The sequence below is a fragment of the Piliocolobus tephrosceles genome, chromosome 2, assembly GCF_002776525.5.
Source record: "Piliocolobus tephrosceles isolate RC106 chromosome 2, ASM277652v3, whole genome shotgun sequence".
Lineage (NCBI taxonomy): Eukaryota > Metazoa > Chordata > Mammalia > Primates > Cercopithecidae > Piliocolobus > Piliocolobus tephrosceles.
Window position 1 is genome coordinate 66,946,879 of NC_045435.1, and position 17,966 is coordinate 66,964,844.

Consider the following 17,966-nt stretch of genomic DNA (forward strand, 5'->3'; position numbering starts at 1 on the left):
GATTGCTTCATTTCTTTTGCCTTTTGGGAGTAAAATAACAAGAGGGAAGACTGTTTCTCCACAACTGGTCATGTGAGAGGAAGAACAGGGTGTTGCATTTATTTTATTTTATTTTTTATTTATTTTTGAGACAGAGTCTTGCTCTGTTGCCCAGGCTGGAGTGCAGTGGTGCGATCTCAGCTCATTGCAACCTCCACCTTCCAGGTTCAAGCGGTTCTGCTGCCTCAGCCTCCTAAGCAGCTGGGACTACATGTGCACGCCACTACTCCCGGCTAATTTTTGTTACTTTTAGTAGAGATTGGTTTTGTCATGTTGGCCAGGTTGTTCTCAAACTCCTGACCTCAAGTAATCTGCCAGTGTCAGCCTCCCAAAGTGCTGGGATTACAGGCATGAGCCACCGTGCCTGGCCAGGGTGTAGCATTTAATGAGATCAGGGTTCCTTGACCTCTGCACCAGGGACACTTTAGGCAGGAGAGTCCTTTGCTGTGGGGGCTCTCCAGTACATTATATAATGTTTAGCAGTATCTCTGGCCTCTACCTGCTAGAGGCCAGTAGCACCTCCCAGTTGTGACAACCAAAAATGTCTTCTGACATTGCCAAATGTCCCAGCATGGGAGGGAGGTACAAAATTGTCCCCATTTGAGAACCATTGAACTAGACCTTGTTTTCATTCACCTCAAGCCCTATGTTGGATGTCCATGATCTGTCAGTTCACCCACACTGGTTTTTCAGTTGTGCAGAGAGTACAGCTGAAAAATGACCACAGACATTAGTTGGACTCTGTTTTTGCCAGGCAGAGGGGACCACTGGAAGCTGCCATTTCACTAACTTGCTCTTTCTTCCTAGAGACAGGGGTTGGAATTTGTCCTATCTTCTTGGCTTTCATGCTCTTCTTCCTGCCGATTCCTCAAAGGGGAACCTACAGGAGCCTCAAGCATAATGACAATTTCTCTTTTACGACAGCACAACTCCCAGGTGTATGAGTAATGCTGTCACCCGAAGCATCTTCTTAAGCCTCCAGAGAGAGCTGCAGAAAATTACAGTGTATTGCAGGGAACTCTGTGCTGAGGAGGAAAGAAAATCCTCTTCTTAAAAAAGAGAAAGAAAAAGCAAGGCAATGTTGAAGCTAGCTTGATTTGCGTCCTTTTCCACAGAAAATTTTAGACCAGCCTCAAGGGCGTGTGTCTGGGATCTGGTTAGTCCCATGTGGCTAGTCCGTTTTAAGGATGATGCTGTACTTGGGTAGCACTTTTCTCCACTTCTGCACATCTGGGTTCAGTTGCCACCCACTGCAGTCCCTGGAGTGGAGGAAGTTGCACTTCCTTCCCTCTAAAATCACTCAGTCTTGACCTTCGAACTTCTTCTACAAAAGAGGAAAGCCATTTGGATAAGAAAAAAAGCATCAATGTTTACGTCAGTGGGAATAAGATATCTTCTCCTGTCTTGCACCCAGCTTTGCTGAGTCCACAGGGAAAGTTGCCTCTGGTGGGGAAGATCAAGCTCAAAAAGATTTTTGGGCACTTGAAAGACCAACAGAACTGCTCCCTGAAAACAAGTTGCCACCAACTTTCACCTTCAGCAAACAGAAAGTCATAGGAAAGCACATGCAGGTAACTAGTTGAAATTTAAAAACACATTTTATAATAAGTACACATGGACATAGAGAGCAGACTAAGAAGGCTTGGCGCAGTGGCTCATGCCTGTAATCCCAGCACTTTGGGAGGCCGAGGTGGGCAAATCACGAGGTCAGGAGTTCGAGACCAGCTGGCCAACATGCCGAAACCCTGTCTCTACTAAAAATACAAAAATTAGCCTGGCGTGATGTTGTGCACTTGTAATCCCAGCTACTCAGGAGACAGAAGCAGGAGAATCACCTGACCCCGGGAGGTGGAGATTGCGGTGTGCTGAGATGGTGCCACTGCAGTCCAGCCTGGGTGACAGAGGGAGACCATGTCTCAAAAAAAAAAAAAAGTGGACTAAGAGACAATGGAGACTGGGAAGGGTCAAGAGGGTGGGAGGGGATGAAGGATGAGAAATAACTTAAGGAATACAATGTATATTATTCTGTGATGGCTATACTCAAAGCCCAGACTTTGCCACTATGCAATATATCCATATAACAACACTGCACTTATACCCACTACATCTATATTTTTAAAAACCCACATTTTGCTTATACTATTTTATCTGAGTGCAAAAAATTGAAACAATTCGTGATTTGGGAGGTGATGGTGGTTGGTTTTCTTTGGATGCTTACCCTTCGCCAGACACTGTGCTAAAGACCTTATACAGAATATTTTACTTAATTTTCCCCGAACTTTTTGTAGTGAATACTGATAATACATTGTATACATGAGGACATTGAGACTTTTTGGATTTAAGGAGCTTATTCAGGGTCTCACAGTTCCTCAGAAGCAGAAATCTGAAGTCGGGTGTGTCTCTTTTAGGAGATTTAGCTTCTAATCACCATACTATCATATTGTAGTTCTCTAATTTTAGCATGAGTCAGAATTCTCCAGAGACCAAATGAAAGCTCTGATCACTCATCTCACCCTCCACAATTTCTGATTCCTGGGCTGCCTGAGAGCTTGCGTCTCTAGCACCTTCCCAGGTGATGCTAAAGGTACTGGTCCTCCAGTGACCACACTTTGAGAGCCCCTATTATACCACATCCTATCTTCTAAAAAATTGCCCTGACTTTGGAAACCTTGAATGAGAATGATGGAATTTGAAAGTGACTGCTGACATTAGACCTACACACAGATAGCCAACAGCCAGAGTGTTTCTAGAGCCTCTCTTCTGAGAGGATGGTGTCATGAGACAGAGGTAATTGACCCTGTTGTAGGTTTTATTCTGGTATTCCCTTGGCTGCCCCACATTTCCGAGAACACAGTCGAACTGCATCATTAAAAAAAAAAAAAAAAAGAAATGTACCACCACCATTTGCTCATACTAATAGGCCATTTTTGAAGTTCTGTAGTTTTCCATTCAGCATGATGACATTTCTTTTTCAAACTGAGTTCATGTTCTTTTGATTCAGTAAAATCTATTCAGATTCATCATTACCATCATCTTGAAAAAAAAAAAAAAACTCTCCATACTAATAGTGATGGCACATAGAGAAGATTTACTGTGAAGAAAGCTTTGCAAAGCTTCGGTCAAGTCTTGTGTCCTATTAACTAATTCAACAAAAACTCTTAGGCAATTTTATTAAAGAAACAAATGTCATTTTAAAAGTTTTCTGATTACAGTCACTGAAAACAACAGGCACTTTGAGGACAGATTTTGTGTTCTTCGTCTTTTGACTGATTGAGTTTCACCTGAATTAAGATTCTAAAAGCACATTTGATACCTGAAATCAAGCTGATTTACTTCTCGATAATCTGTTCTGGAGTCTTCTGGGCTAGTTCAGGAGAAAAGCTTTGGTGACTTACCTTTCCTTTTGGTGCCACTTAATAGCACAGATAACAACCCAGGTGTGAAACAGCCAAGAAAATACAGACAATTGACCTACAGATGGATTCAGGAAAAAACTCCATCCTGAAATTTGCTGCAGCACTTTTGCTATGAGAAATCTTCATACTTTCTAAGGGAAAATAGAGGCTGGCCACAGTGGGTCGTGCCTGTAATCCTAGCACTTTGGGAGGCTGAGGCTGGAAGACTGCTTGAGCCCAGGCATTTGAAACCAGCCTGGGCAACATAGTGAGACCCCATCTCTAAAATAATAATAATAATGATAATAAACTTAGCCCGGCTTGGTGGTGCACACCTGTAGTCCCAGCTACTCAAGTGGCTGAGGTGGGAAGATGGATCACTTCACCAGGAGTTCAAGGCAGCAATGAGCTATGATTGAGTCACTGCTCTCCAGCCTGGGCAACAGACCTTGTCTCAAAAATAAATAAAGGAAAACGGAGACTGGTGGTAGGTGGTACTCTTTGAGCTCCCTTTTCCAAATGTTTCCAACAATCAGTATCAATTCCTGAGGGACAATTTAAAAAATAAATAAATAAATAAATAAATAAAATTGATTAGTGACTTCATGAGTGGTGGGACAGTTTCCTTTGGTTTTGAGTGGAGAATAAACTACCCACGCAGGTTGGTGCTGGCAGGTGAGGTTAGACATGTCCAGAGGCTGAATTTTCCAGAACTAAACCACCGATTCTCTTATGGGCTTCTGTTTCCCAGCAGTAGTAACAGGCAAGCTATTTACAAGGGATCAAGAACTCTGTTTTCCTCCCTGACTGCTGCATTAGAATTTAGAATTAGCAGCATCTTGGTGTGAGGGAACCTGCCCTCCTGCTGGCAACCACAGAAGGTTGTCATTTTCTCTGAGACCCTCGAGTTAGGAGCAAAGGCAGGGTCTAGGGCCGCCTGTTGCTTTGAGACTGTTGCCTTCATCTCCTGCTTCCAACAGAACCAAGGAAACATTCGTGGCTATTCCCCCAGGAGTAGGGTCCAAAGGGATGGTTTGGAGGATTTTTTTTTTCTCTCTCTCTCTTCTGCATCTGTGGCAGCCCCGAGGTGTTTATCAGTGTGAACAGAGCAAGATGAGTAAGGTGTTCCCCGAGGCAGATTAGGAGACTACTCGGCCGGGGTGCGTGTGCGTGTGTGTGTGTGTGTACGCGCGCGCGCGCAAGACGTGGAAGCTAAGTGTGCTGAAATGCAGCTCTCCTCTCAGCCTGCAAAGAGTTGCTCCGCGTGCGTCCCTGCCCCTCGCCCTGGGGAAGCGCCAGGGGGCGTCCTCGCCGGCCAGGGCTTCCCGTGCCCGGGGAGCGCCGAGGGCCAGCTTGGTGGAGCTTAGCACAGCTTGCTCGGCGCTGCGAGCGGGCGGGGGTGGACACTGGGCTTCTGTGTGCCAGTCGCAGCCGTTGGCTGGCGGACACCCAATCCCAGGGCATGCCGCCGGAGCCTGGCCAGGACGCACGGTGAAAGACGAGTTTGGTGGCAGGCTTGACCCCCGGCTGCCAGCAGAAGTCGGCGTCGGGAGCCCAGGCGGGTGGGCCGCTGGGGTAGGGGCTGCAGCTACGAGAGCCGGGACCCCCGGGTTGGGAGCGAAGGAGGAGGCATGGCTTCGGTGTTCATGTGTGGTGTGGAGGACCTGCTGTTCAGCGGCAGCCGCTTCGTGTGGAACTTGACCGTGTCCACGCTGCGGAGATGGTACACGGAGAGGTTGCGGGCTTGCCATCAGGTGCTGCGGACGTGGTGCGGGCTGCAGGACGTGTACCAGGTGAGCCGGGGCGCGCGGCACCCGAGGGCCCTAGCAGGATGCCTGGCACTCGTGGGAAGCCGGCTCCACCTGTATGATTTTCTCCCCCCAGCTCTTCTTAAACTCCTAGCAGACTGCTTGGCCCTTGCTTGGGTCAAACGCTCGGCATGCTGCTCTAGGTAACCATTGCTTGACAGAGCTTGTGAATTTTTCATATTGGGCATGGGGGGCACTTGCGAGATAGTCCCAGCATTTGCAGACATCTGTTACAGAGCGATGGTGTACTGGCTGGCGCTTAGCTAGGGAGACTGTTGCTTTGCAGCAGAGGGTCTGCAGAAAGCCACTTAGACATTCAAATGAGTCCTTCTTTTTAATTTCATTGGGTTGGGAGTGGCTGCTTCTGAAGCAACGGTTTCACACCAATTTGCTGGCAGAGGGGGCCTTGGTGGATTTGCATCCTTCCTTTGGATTTTCAGTTTTCCATCAGGCAGCCCCAACTTGTAAGGCAGAGCCAGGAAAAGCTGATTCTGTGTCTACTGGCTTTTGGAAGGAAGGACAACAAATTGTGAACACTTTGCAGGAGGATGACAGGCTAGGGAAGGGAGGGGTGGCCCGGCTCCACGTTGGAATGCTTATGTTAGGATTTACTCCCTGTCACACAACACAGCCCCTTTATTTCTCTGCTCGGTCCATTCCTGCAGGCAAAAAATGCAGCAACTTTGCTCAACTAGGAGACTGTTCATCCTCTCTGGGACCGCAGTTTGCCTGGATTAAAAAACAAAACCAGTAATTTATGAATTTAAAAGTTCTGTGCTTTGGTTGCTAATATATTTGAGATTTTTAAAAATCGGCATTGTTTAATTAGAAATATACCTGATGTTTACTGTGGAAACATAACATCATATTTTCTTTCCTGTGATGTGGAATAGCTTTGTTGCAGTTCCTGGATTCCCCCCAGTTGACCCTGTTCCTAATATGTCTAGAATTTGTATCTCATTATATTGTGTCTCATACATGATCAAGCACTTGATTTTGACATAGTCTTCCATCAATCAGACAAAATGAAAAGACCAGCACCTAAGGTTAGCCTATGGAAATCTAAAGAGTCAGCGTCCCCTTGTCATCCTAGTTAAAATATGAGGAACATCTGAACTTGTGCTTTCACTGCTTCTGCTTCGTATAACATATCTGTGATATCTTGCATTTTGAAATGGAATATGAAAGGTAGGTTGGGAACCAGGGCAGCATGTGGGAGTTTGAGAGTATTAGGGAATTGTGGACATGTCCCATCTGGCCACATTGCATAGCTCCCTGGCTTTTTGGAGCCAGAAGCGTGTCTGTCTTTCAAGCCTTTTTTTTTCCCTCTCTTGGGAAATCCCTGTTCAGTTTGGTCTGTAGAATAAGTGCCCCTTGTGTAATTTTGTTTTTTCTTTTTAATGTGTGAGAAACTTTTAAAAAGGAAACGCAAATATTGTAGCTAACCAGAGGGACTCTGTGCCTCACTCCCCAAGGATTCAGAGGATTTATGGCTTATCTCTAATACTGTCACTGACCAATTCAAAAATAAAGATTCCAGAAACCAGAGACCTTATGGGTTCTTTATAAGGTTGATTGATAATTTTTAAGCACTATAGCAATTTGAGAGACTGAGCTAGTAAAATATATATATATTTTTCTTTTCTATAAAATGGATGGTGACTGAGCCAATACCATATCATAATTCATAAGAACATCTAAAATATTAATGGTAGTCAGGCAGTGTGCTGTGTGTCTGTAATCCCAGCTACTCAGAAGGTTGAGGCAGGAAGATCCCTTGAGCCCAGGAGTTTGAGGCCAGCCTGGGCAACGTAGTGAGATCCATCTCTTAAAAAAAGAAAAAAGAAAAAATAATAAGTCCCCACTCCTTATTTTTAACATTAATAAATTGTACATTTCAAAATAACTAGAAGAGAATAATTTGAATGTTTCTAGCATAAAGAAAAGCTAATGGCTAGGCACCATGACTCATGCCTGTAATCTCAACATTTTGGGAAGCTGAAGTGAGAGGATCACTTGAGCCCAGGAGTTTAAGACCAGTCTGAGCAACATAGTGAGACCCCATCTCTACAAAAAATTTAAAAATCAGCCAGGTGTAGTGGCATGCATCTGTAGTCCTCTTTGCTCAAAAGGTTAAGGCAGGAGGATCACTTGAGCTCAGGAGTTCAAGGCTGCAGTAAGCCATAATTACCCCACTACACTTCAGCCTAAGTGACAGAGGAAGACCTCCTCTAAAAAATTAATTAATTAAAATATTTAAAGCGTTGGCCATCCCAATTATCCTGCTTTGATTATATGAATGTGTCACATTATCACATGTACCCCCAAAATATGTACATCTAATATGTATCAATGAAAATGAATAACAAAGGCTTTTATGAATATAGAATTAGAAGAAAATGATTTCTAAGTTGAAAATTTCCTGTGCTTTTGCAAAAATAAGATTTTCAAAAATATTTTCAGCCTTTGAATATTCTTAATTGTGCAACATAATCCTTTGCAAAGGAAGATCATTTTTTAATGCTTTTCAAATATTAAGTGAAAAAGTAGTGACTTAATAGTGTAGAGCTAAAAGATGGTAATATAAAGTGATTAATACCTTAGGCTGCAAGTTAAATAGACAAGGGAGTTAATCCAACCTTTGCCTATATATGACCATGGGCAAGTTAATCTTATTATACTTCAGCTTCATCATTTATAAAATGAGAAATTAATAGTACTAATCACAGAGGTTGATAAAAGAATTAATTTACATGTAAGATATGTAGCATGCTGCCTGGAGTTTAGAAAACATCCAATAAATGTTATCTTTTCTATCAGTTAGGATTTTTTTTTATTGTAATAGAAAACACAATTCAAACTTGCCTACAGAGTAAAAAGAAATGACTTTTGTCACAGCTGAAAAGTCTAGCGTAGAATGAACTTCAGGTATTGTTTGATCAGGGTAACCAAACTTTCAGTCCTGGTCTTGCTCATGTGTTGGCTTTATCTTCAGCTGGTTTCTTCCCTCACAATAGCAGATAATCACAGCAGTTTCAGGCCTTATATCCAGACATCCAGAAGGAAAGAATTTCTCATGTCCTCCAACTATCCAAAAAAAAAAAAAAAAAAAAGCCCCAGATTACATGCTGGAACTCCAATTTAGGGTCTGTACCCACTCCTGATGCCATGCACTGATTGGCACAGAGTATGGGATGACAATTTATGCATTCTCAATGAGAGTGAAATGGCCCAAAGGAGGCAAAAATTATTTTGGAGGAGGGGGATGGCAAAAAAATTCACTTCTTTTATTTATAAAGCACAAATATACATGCAATATATAAACAGAAATACAGTATATTTGTGACATTAAAATGGGAGGAATTAGACTGGGTGCAGTGGCTCACACCTCTAATCCCAGCACTTTGGGAGGCCAAGGTGAGCAGATCACTTGAGATCAGGAGTTCAAGATCAGCATGACCAACATGGTGAGACCCCATCTCTACTAAAAATACAAAAAGTAGCTGGGTGTGGTGACTCATGTCTGTAATTCCAGCACTTTGGGAGGCTAAGGCAAGTGGATCACTTGAGCTCAGGAGTTCGAGACCAGCCTGGCCAACATGGCAAAACCCTGTCTCTACTAAAAATACAAAAATTAGCCAGGCATGGTGGCACATGCCTGTAATCCTAGCTACTCGGGAGGCTGAGGCATGAGAATCACTTAAACCTGGGAGGTGGAGGTTGCAGTGAGCCATGATCACACCACTGCACTCCAACTTGGGCAACAGAGCGAGACTCTGTCTCTAAATAAATAAATAAATAAATAAATAAATAAATAAATAAATAAGGAGGGGTGACAAACAAAAATCTAAAAAGGCTCCTTAAGCAGATAACAATGAATTAAAAGGTTAAGAAACACTGGATTGCATTGATTTGCTAAGGCTATCGGGGGAATGGATCCATTTTCAAACCTAGGAGTGAGGTTGGCCCTCCTCAGACCACAGAGCTGCCAGGGAAGAAAGGCAAAATGCTTGGCTGAAATGCAACCAACAATGCCCACTGCATCATTAGAATATCAAATCTAGTGCTCTTTACATAAAAAGATTAGCTATTTTTGAAGATAAGTACAAAGATTAATGCTCAAATACTTTTGTACGTATTTTGCCACAGGAATTTGAGTTAAGGGGCTTATCATAAGAATACCCCTTTGCTATCCCATAAGTATGAATTCTAAATCAGAGAGGGGACTGTTCCACTGCACTGCTCAGCTTTCAGGCATATGGACTAGAAACACACACACCAGGGAGTTACATATTTTACTGAACTAAATTTTATATGATCTTGTTGATAAAAAGGTGTCATTTTTCTTGCTTCTAGTCTGAATAGTCTTGTTTGTAAGGAAAGCCAAAGCTTCATCACTCTAGAGAGAAATAGGGTGGGGAGGGAGGTATCCATTACATGAAATACCTGGCAGGCTCCTGGGGGTATTCTTTTTTTCATATACTATAAGTGAAATAAGATCTCCCACCTATTCATAAAGTATTTTCCAACAACATTATTGTCAAGCCAGCAAAGCTAGGAAGGCATAATTTCTTTGGAATTGAACACTTCCTCCATTTCTAGATATTGGAGAAGCAAGTAACTTAATTTGCCAACAAACCATGAATAATTAAGATACGAGCTATAAGGCATTTCTGTAGTAATGAGACTAAATAAAAAGCAGGCTCAGGCTGCATTGAGGCTGCCTTGAACAAAGACTCACTTTATAAGTGAAGCCTTGAATTTGGCGAAAGTGGCAGACATGAGCATTCACCTTCACTTTAAGCTACATGCTAAAAGCTGATTCATCAACCATATGCCTATCCTCCTTATATCTTGCCTGGGTGGGTTTTGTTATAGCAATTAATTTGGTTTAACAAACAACTTAGGTGGAAAATGATGACAGAATATTACAGAAAAAATAATCAACACCCTTTGCTTTTTATTAAGTATGACATGTTCTAACAAAACCCTCAGTTTATTCCTTGGGATTAGGTTTTCCCCTTCTCTCCAGCGTCCCAAAGGTAGAATTTCTTGCAAACTCTGAAGGGAGTCATTGCCTCCAACAGGAGGGCAACTTGCACAGACTCCGGGATATTTAAGTGACCAATAAGAGACTGGATCAGCTCCCCTGAAGCAGGTTGCTGGCCCTGAGGGGGTAGCATGCAACACAGAACACAGCAGAGTCTGTAGGCTCAACTTGAGCAAATCTGACCTTGGACAAATTGCTTTCCCTCTCTGAGCTTCATTTCCTCCTGGGTAAAAGTTGGGGACCAGAAGTAGCTGCATTATAAAATAGGGTGAGAAATTCATGAGGGAACATATATATCACTTAGCACTGTTCCTGGCACAAGCAAATGCTCAATAAATGTTAGCTCTTGTTTATGTAAAGGATTTAATACTGAACTTAGAGAAGATACTTGATAGAGGGTAGCTAGGGGCATTACTGTTGCTTTTATAGGTGACACTAGTTCCTCTAGGCCTGGAAACTGAATTCCCATTTTTGCATGTTTCATGAGGATGCTAAGTAAGAGAGACTGTAAAATTTCCCACAGCAGCATATGTGGGGTGGACCCTGGGTATTTGGACTGTGTTCCACACGGTAGAGCACATCCTCTTTTAGCTAAGCCCACAGTTAAAATCTAGAAGGTCACAGCTATCTCCCACTAGGGTCTCTGAAGACGCAATCTTGCTATATCCAAGACTCCAATGATCCACAAACTGGTAATGCCTGAACTCTGGGTCTCACCACACTGGTTGGCAAAGGCCAAGTCCTCCAAAGGACAATTCCCTATTGAGCCCTTGTACATTTCATACTGTATACAGTTTGCTTGCCCTCACCCTTCACTCTCCACAGTCTTCTAAATTAGTTGGACTAGAAAGGGAGTCAGCAAACTACAGCTTGCGGGCAAAGTCTGGCCTGCCTCTTGTTTTTGTGAATAAAGTTTTGTTAGCACACAGCCAGGCTCATCCATTACATGTTATCTACAGCTGCTTTCACACTATAACGGCAAGATTGAGCAGTTGTGTCTGAACTACTTAAAGTTCAGTAGCTGATACAAGACTATTGCCCACAAAGCTGAAAATATTTACTATCCAGCCCTTTACAGAACAAGTTTGCCAATCCCCGGACAAGAAAAAAGAGGTGGAGAATACTGGAGGAAGAAAAATCCATAATTCTATCACAGAAAAACAGAACTTAAAGGAATACGGAAAAATTTTCTCATCAAAAACCTAGTCATGGCTGGGTGTGGCACCTCATGCCTATAATGCCGGCATTTGGGAGGTCAAGGTGGGCAGGTCACTTAAATCCAGGAGTTCGAGACCAGCCTGGGCAACACGGCGAAACCCCACCTCTACAAAAAATACAAAAATTAGCCTGGTGTGGTGGTGTGTGCCTGTAGCCCCATCTACGTAGGTGGCTGAGGCAGAAGGAATGCTTGAACCCGGGAGGCTAAGGCTGCAGTGAGCTGAGATTTTGCCACTACACTTCAGCCTGGGCAACAGAGTGAGACCTTGTCTCAAAAACAAAAACAAAAACAAAAATTGTAATTATTTAGAAATTAAAAAACAAATCTTCAGAATGAGTCCTCAGTTTACCTTTACTAGGTCCTTCTCTATAAAATATAATGATTGGAGTCCTAGATTGATTTATTCATTTGTTCATTCATTCATACCTAAAGTAATTATCAGGGGCTCACCAAGTCTCAGTTCCTATGCCAAGATGTTAGAAACACAAAATCAAAATAGACTTTTGTCTTGCCTTCAGAAAATGTGTTTTCGTGTAAGGGAGACAGTTAAGGAAACCAAGGTCTATGAAAGGACTTTGCCTTTTTAGGTGATCAGTGGAGGGAGTCTAAACCAGACAGGAATAATGCAAAAGGGAAGGACCAAGGAAGCTTCCTAGAGGGAGTGACTCAAGCTGATCTTTGAAAGACAAGTAGGAGGAAGGTAGAAGGGTATTTCAGGCATGGAACATGACTTTTGTTGGGGATTATGAAGAGCGTTTTTTGTTTTTGTTTTTTTAACCTTGATGAATAGAGAGACAAAGACAGATTTTGATTGAGAATGATGCCTGAACTTGAATGACCCTGTACTTCAGAATTTTGATGTTTATGGGGAGATCTTTGTGGGGAAGGAAGGAGTTGATTTAGAATTACCACTGGCAGCCGTGAGGCTGATAGATTTGGGAAGTGTTGCATAGGGAAGCAGTAAGGCAAGGGAAGCTCGGAGGCCGTTGTAGTGATGTCAGTATATCAGTCAGAATAGATGGGGTTAGCCATGGCAACAAACAGCCCCAGGATCCTGGTGGCTTAAAGCAATGATTTTCTCTACTTTTGCTCATACTGCCTATCCAATCACTGGTTGGCTGGAAGCTTGGTTGATTATTGTCATTCAGGCCCACAGAATGTTCCTAAACATTGCCAGATGCCCTGATAGAAAGTGAAGAGCTCTTCAGAGTCTGGTCCTGACAGTTAAATGCTTGGCCTCGAAGTGGCTCATGTCACTTCTCAGTCATTGGCAGAACTGGTCACATACCCACCCAACTACAGGGGCCAGGCAAACCAATTCTGCCTCGCCACAGAACAGCGCGAATGCTGACACAGATTTGGTTCCTTAGGTAGCAGACTCTGAAATGGAGATTAACAAGCAGTCAAGTCAATAAAGTCAACACTTTATTCGATGTTGTGCCTTTATCCTCTTCCATATGATATTATGAAGCCCATTTTATTGATTTTATGTACTTATTATAATAGGTAATAAGTCACAGTGTTGGAATTTGAATAACATGCTCACTGACTCTAACACTCAGCCTCTGGCCACAACTTTGCTGCTTTATTTTAAGAGAAATGACACATAAAGATACAATTTTTTCATTTGTTCATTTATTCATTCACTCAAAAAATATTGGGTGAAAACATAGCCTACTGCTTAAAGATGAAGTCTATGAACTCATACTGCTTGGGTTCAAATCCTAACTCACCTTTTACTAGTTATGTGAGTTCTCCAAAGCTCCATTTTTTTTTTTTTTTCTGCTGTAAAATGTGAACAATTATAGTACCTACATCAAATAGTTATTTTCTTGGGATGGTTATAAAAATTAAATGTATTAATATTTAAAAGCACTAAAAACACTGTTAGATGTTATATGGATGGACCAATAAATGGGTGCTTGGTTAAATAGATGATTGCATGGATGGATGGATGGACGGATGGATGGATGGATGGAATGGAGTGGATGGATGAATGGATGGAAGGTTGGACAGGTAAGTGGGTGGGTGGGTGGATGAATGGGTAGATGGGTGGATTGTTAAATGGGTGGATGTTGGATGGATGAATGGTAGGTAAGATAGAGAGGTAGGTGTTTGGTTGGATGGATGCTTGGATGGGTGGATGGGTAAGTGGGTGGGTGGGTGGATGGATGATTGGATGGGCAAGTGGGTGGGTAGGCAATTGGATGGATAGACGAATGGTTGGATGGATGTCTGGCAAATTATCTTCATATATGCATTGTTCATAATTCTTATGCACGTAATTTCTTAACCTTTGAAGCTTCTAAAGTTTGCAGAAGCCTTGACTCATTCCTCTCACCACCCAGATGAAGAACTGTAGTCTGGATGGCCACCAGGAAAGGGGCCCACTGACCACTGTGTAGACACACTGTGGACACATGGTTTTGTGGCACAGGATTTTATCAGGCAGCACTACCATCTTAATGCTACTGTCTGTTTGATTGATACTAGAAAAGCAAACAGGCTCACAACTTTTAGTTGCTTTATTTCTGTCTCTCTGACAGGAAACTGTTAAATTTTCTTCCTCCTAACTCTGACCCTCACTCCATAGTACTAATAACTCAATATCCTCATGCACAAAGGCTCTAGGACCCCATAACTGCTATCTTTTCCATTTGTGTAAGCTGTCCTCTGATCTGACCCTGAGATTTGCAACTGCTAAGAAGACCTGGTTATTATAAGCATCATGCTACCCTTGGGTAGTGTAGCCAGCAAATATTTTTACAGGAATTAGTTTGTCTCATTAAAATTCGATTAGATGCTTATTACCTAGCAGAGAAAAGGTCCTTCGTAAAATAGGGAAATAGAATGGGCTAGAGTCAGCTGAACCTGGGATAAAAATCAAATCTCCATCACTTATCGGCTATATGACCTTGAGCCAAGCTGCTTACCCTTTCTAAGCCTGTTTATTTACCTATAAAAAGATAAAATAAGATCTTTTAAGTTTGGTATAAAGGTTAACGATAGCATTGATGGAGAAATAGTAGCTCTTCAAATGTAAAAATTTGGACCCCTTGCAAAGACTTGATCCTAAGCCAAAAGTTATCATACTAGAGTGCAAACTCTGACTGGGATTTAAGCCCAAATACCCTACTTAATAGGTGTGTGACATGGACAAGTTACTTGACTTCTTGGTGCATTTTATCTTTTGTAAGATGAGGAAATAATAGTGCCTACCTTCCAGGGTTGTTAATAAACAAAATCTTTATTATGTAAATAAAGATTTCACTAGGTTGCCTGGCTCATCTTAAGCATTGATTGATTGATTGATTGATTGAGACAGGGTCTTGTTCTGTGTCTCAGGCTGTAGTGCATTGGTGCAATCATAGCCCACTGCAGTCTTATGCTTCTGGGTTCAAGTGATCCTCTCACCTTAGCCTCTCAAGTAGCTAAGACTCCAGGTGCACCACCACACCCAGCAATTTTTTTTTTTTTTTTTTTTGGACGAGATCTTGTTGTTGCCCTAGCTGGTCTTGAAATCCTGCCCTCAAACAATCCTCCCACCTCAGCCTCTCAAAGTGCTGGGATTACAGGCATAAACCACCATTCCTGGCCAGTTATATTTATTTAATAAACATTTCTCTGTATGTCAGACACAGTGCTGAGCATTTTATATTCACCATTTTATTTAATTCTTCTAACGATGTTAAGTAGGTATAATTAAACCCATTTGGCAAATGCAGAAATTGTTCACAGTTGTTTATTAACTTGTTCATGAGCAAAGATTGGAGCTTAGATGTGTCTAAATCCTAATCTCATCCACTTGAGTCATTGAATGAGATGAACTTAGTTTGCCACTTACCTAAAGTCAGCCTCTTCCTTTTCTATGTTTACCTACGTTTCTTTATTTTTTCTGAGACAGAGTCTCGCTCTGTCGCCCAGGCTGGAGTGCAGTGGCCGGATCTTGGCTCACTGCAAGCTCCGCCTCCCGGGTTTACGCCATTCTCCTGCCTCAGCCTCCCCAGTAGCTGGGACTAAAGGCGCCCGTCACCTCGCCTGGCTAGTTTTTTTTTTTGTATTTTTTAGTAGAGACGGGGTTTCACTGGGTTAGCCAGGATGATCTCGATCTCCTGACCTCGTGATCCTCCGGTCTCGGCCTCCCAAAGTGCTGGGATTACAGGCTTGAGCCACCGTGCCTGGCCTTACCTACATTTCTTTTTAGCGCTCTCCTAGTCTCTCATCTCTCCCTCTACCAAACTCTGTAACCATAGCCGGATTTGATAAACTCACTTAAACTAAAGTAAAAAGAGTTGGTAAGACTGCCTGGTCTATTTCTTTAAGTAGCCTTTCCACTTCAAAAGAAGACAAGCTTTTGTGAAGTTGTTTGTTTCTAATTGCAAACATGCAAGCATCCACAAACACCTGGCTGAGAGTTCTCTCTCCTCCTGTCACCCCAGTTATCTCCAAAGTCAAATCATAGAGGTGTTTCGCATCAGCACAAGGGAATCCTTGTAAATCTTAGGGGTTTAAATGCACAGACACTAGAACTACACACTGCCTGAGTTCAAATCCCAGCTTTGCTACCCGTCACGTGTATAACCCTGGGCAAGTTACTCCATGTCTGTGCCTCATTTTTAAATTGGAGATATTAATATTATACCTGTCTTCTAAGGTAATAGTGAAAAATAAATGCATATTTGTGTATGTATATGTGTAGGTATGTATACACATATACACACATATATAATGCTTAAAAAGAGTGGACTATGATATACACTGGATATCATCATTTAAGCTACCATTCTATCAGATATCATCATTCATTTTTTGTTTGTTTATTTATTTATTTATTTTTGAGACAGAGTCCTGCTCTGTCACCCAGGCTGGAGTGCAGTGGCATGATCTCAGCTCACTGCAACCTCCACCTCCCAGGTTCCAGTGATTCTCCTGCCTCAGCCTCCCGAGTAGCTGGGATTACAGGCGTGTGCCACCATGCCCAGCTAATTTTTGTATTTTTAGTAGAGACAGGCTTTCTCCATGTTGGCCAGGCTGGTCTCCAACTCCTAACCTCAGGTGATCCACCCACCTCAGCCTCCCAAAGTGTTGGGATTACAGGCATGAGCCACCATGCCCAGCCTCATTGTTTATTAAAGCACTTTTTATTGAGCAATATTTATTACCTTTCAGGCACTTTTCTGGGCACTTGGGATACAACAGCATAACAGACAGAGGTAGACCCTGCCCTTGTGGAGCTCAGAGTCCACTGGGGATGAAGCTGGCAGGGGAGAAATGTGACAAAAGGCTTCTTTCCGAGGTTTTATTAATGTCAAGACTCAAAGGATGAGAAGGAGCTTGGCATGTGCAGACCAAGGAGAACAGCATTCCAAGTGGAGGTAATGGCAGATGCAAATACACTGAGGCAGGAAAGACCTTAGGATATTGTAGGACTGGAGAGCAGAGTGGAGTGGCCAAAGTGTTGCAAGAAATGTTAAGGTCGTCAGAGGTGGGTTTGGCAAGGAAGCAGAGATTAGATCACACGGTGCCCTGGTGTTCTGGAGTTTGCTGTAAGTGTGGTGGGAAGCCATTGAAGATGTTTCAAATGTAGAAATAACTTGTGCATGCATTTAAACAAATATTTACTGAGGGCCTATTACATTCTAGGCCTGGTCGAGGCAGTGGAGATACAGCAAGAAACCAACAAAAAGCTCTGCCCTCTCGGAGCTTACTTTGTAGTCAGCTATTTGTCAGTAAATGGCAACTCCACTTCCGGGTGCTGAAATGAAAACCTTGGCTAGTTTTCAACACTCACATTCTACTTCTAACCCATCAGCAAATCCCTTTGGCTCTACCTTCAAACTATATATCCACTTATCATCGTCTTCATCACCATGACTCTGGGGCCAAGCCACCCTCATTTCTTAGCTGGTTTGTTGCAATAGCTTCCTAATTGGTCTCTCTACAAATGCCAACCACCCCTACAGTCTTTTCTCAACCTAACCTCCAGTGTGATTTTGTTCAAAGTAAGTCAGATCATGTCATTTTTCTGTTCAGATCCCTTCAATGACTTCCCAACTCTGAGAAACAACCCGGCCTTACTATCTCTACAAGGCCCCTGTGTGTCTGTGTGATCAGTATTCCTTCTACCTAGGCTCCTCCCAACTCCCGCCTCAGTTCCAGCACACACACCCAACCTCTGGTCTTAACTCCCAGCATCCTTCCCCTCTTTAACGCTTCTCCAGCAACCCTGACCTCCTTGCTGTCCCTCAAACCTGCCAAGTACATTCCAGCCTCAGAGCTGTAGCCCACAGAATGTTCTCTGCCTGGAATCTCATTCCTGAGAAGTCTACATGATGCTTACCCCATCACTTCCTGTAGGTCTCTCTTCAGTTGTCACCCCAACCGGGAGGTGACTCCCAACCATGTCTTAGCCTGCTTTATTTTTCACTGTAACCCTTTTCACCACACCACCTGAC

The 17,966-nt window shown here is 42.8% G+C and overlaps 1 protein-coding gene across 1 annotated transcript in view; it reads left to right on the plus strand.

Moving 5' to 3' along the window:
- The first annotated feature begins 4,751 nt into the window (after nucleotides 1–4,751).
- FRMD4B (FERM domain containing 4B) overlaps nucleotides 4,752–17,966 on the plus strand; it is a 208,699-nt gene continuing 195,484 nt past the window's right edge. The window contains exon 1 of the mRNA XM_023200208.2: nucleotides 4,752–5,227. Within this exon, the coding sequence (XP_023055976.1) occupies nucleotides 5,066–5,227 (162 nt within the window). The 5' untranslated portion in view covers nucleotides 4,752–5,065. The remainder of the gene's footprint in view (nucleotides 5,228–17,966) is intronic.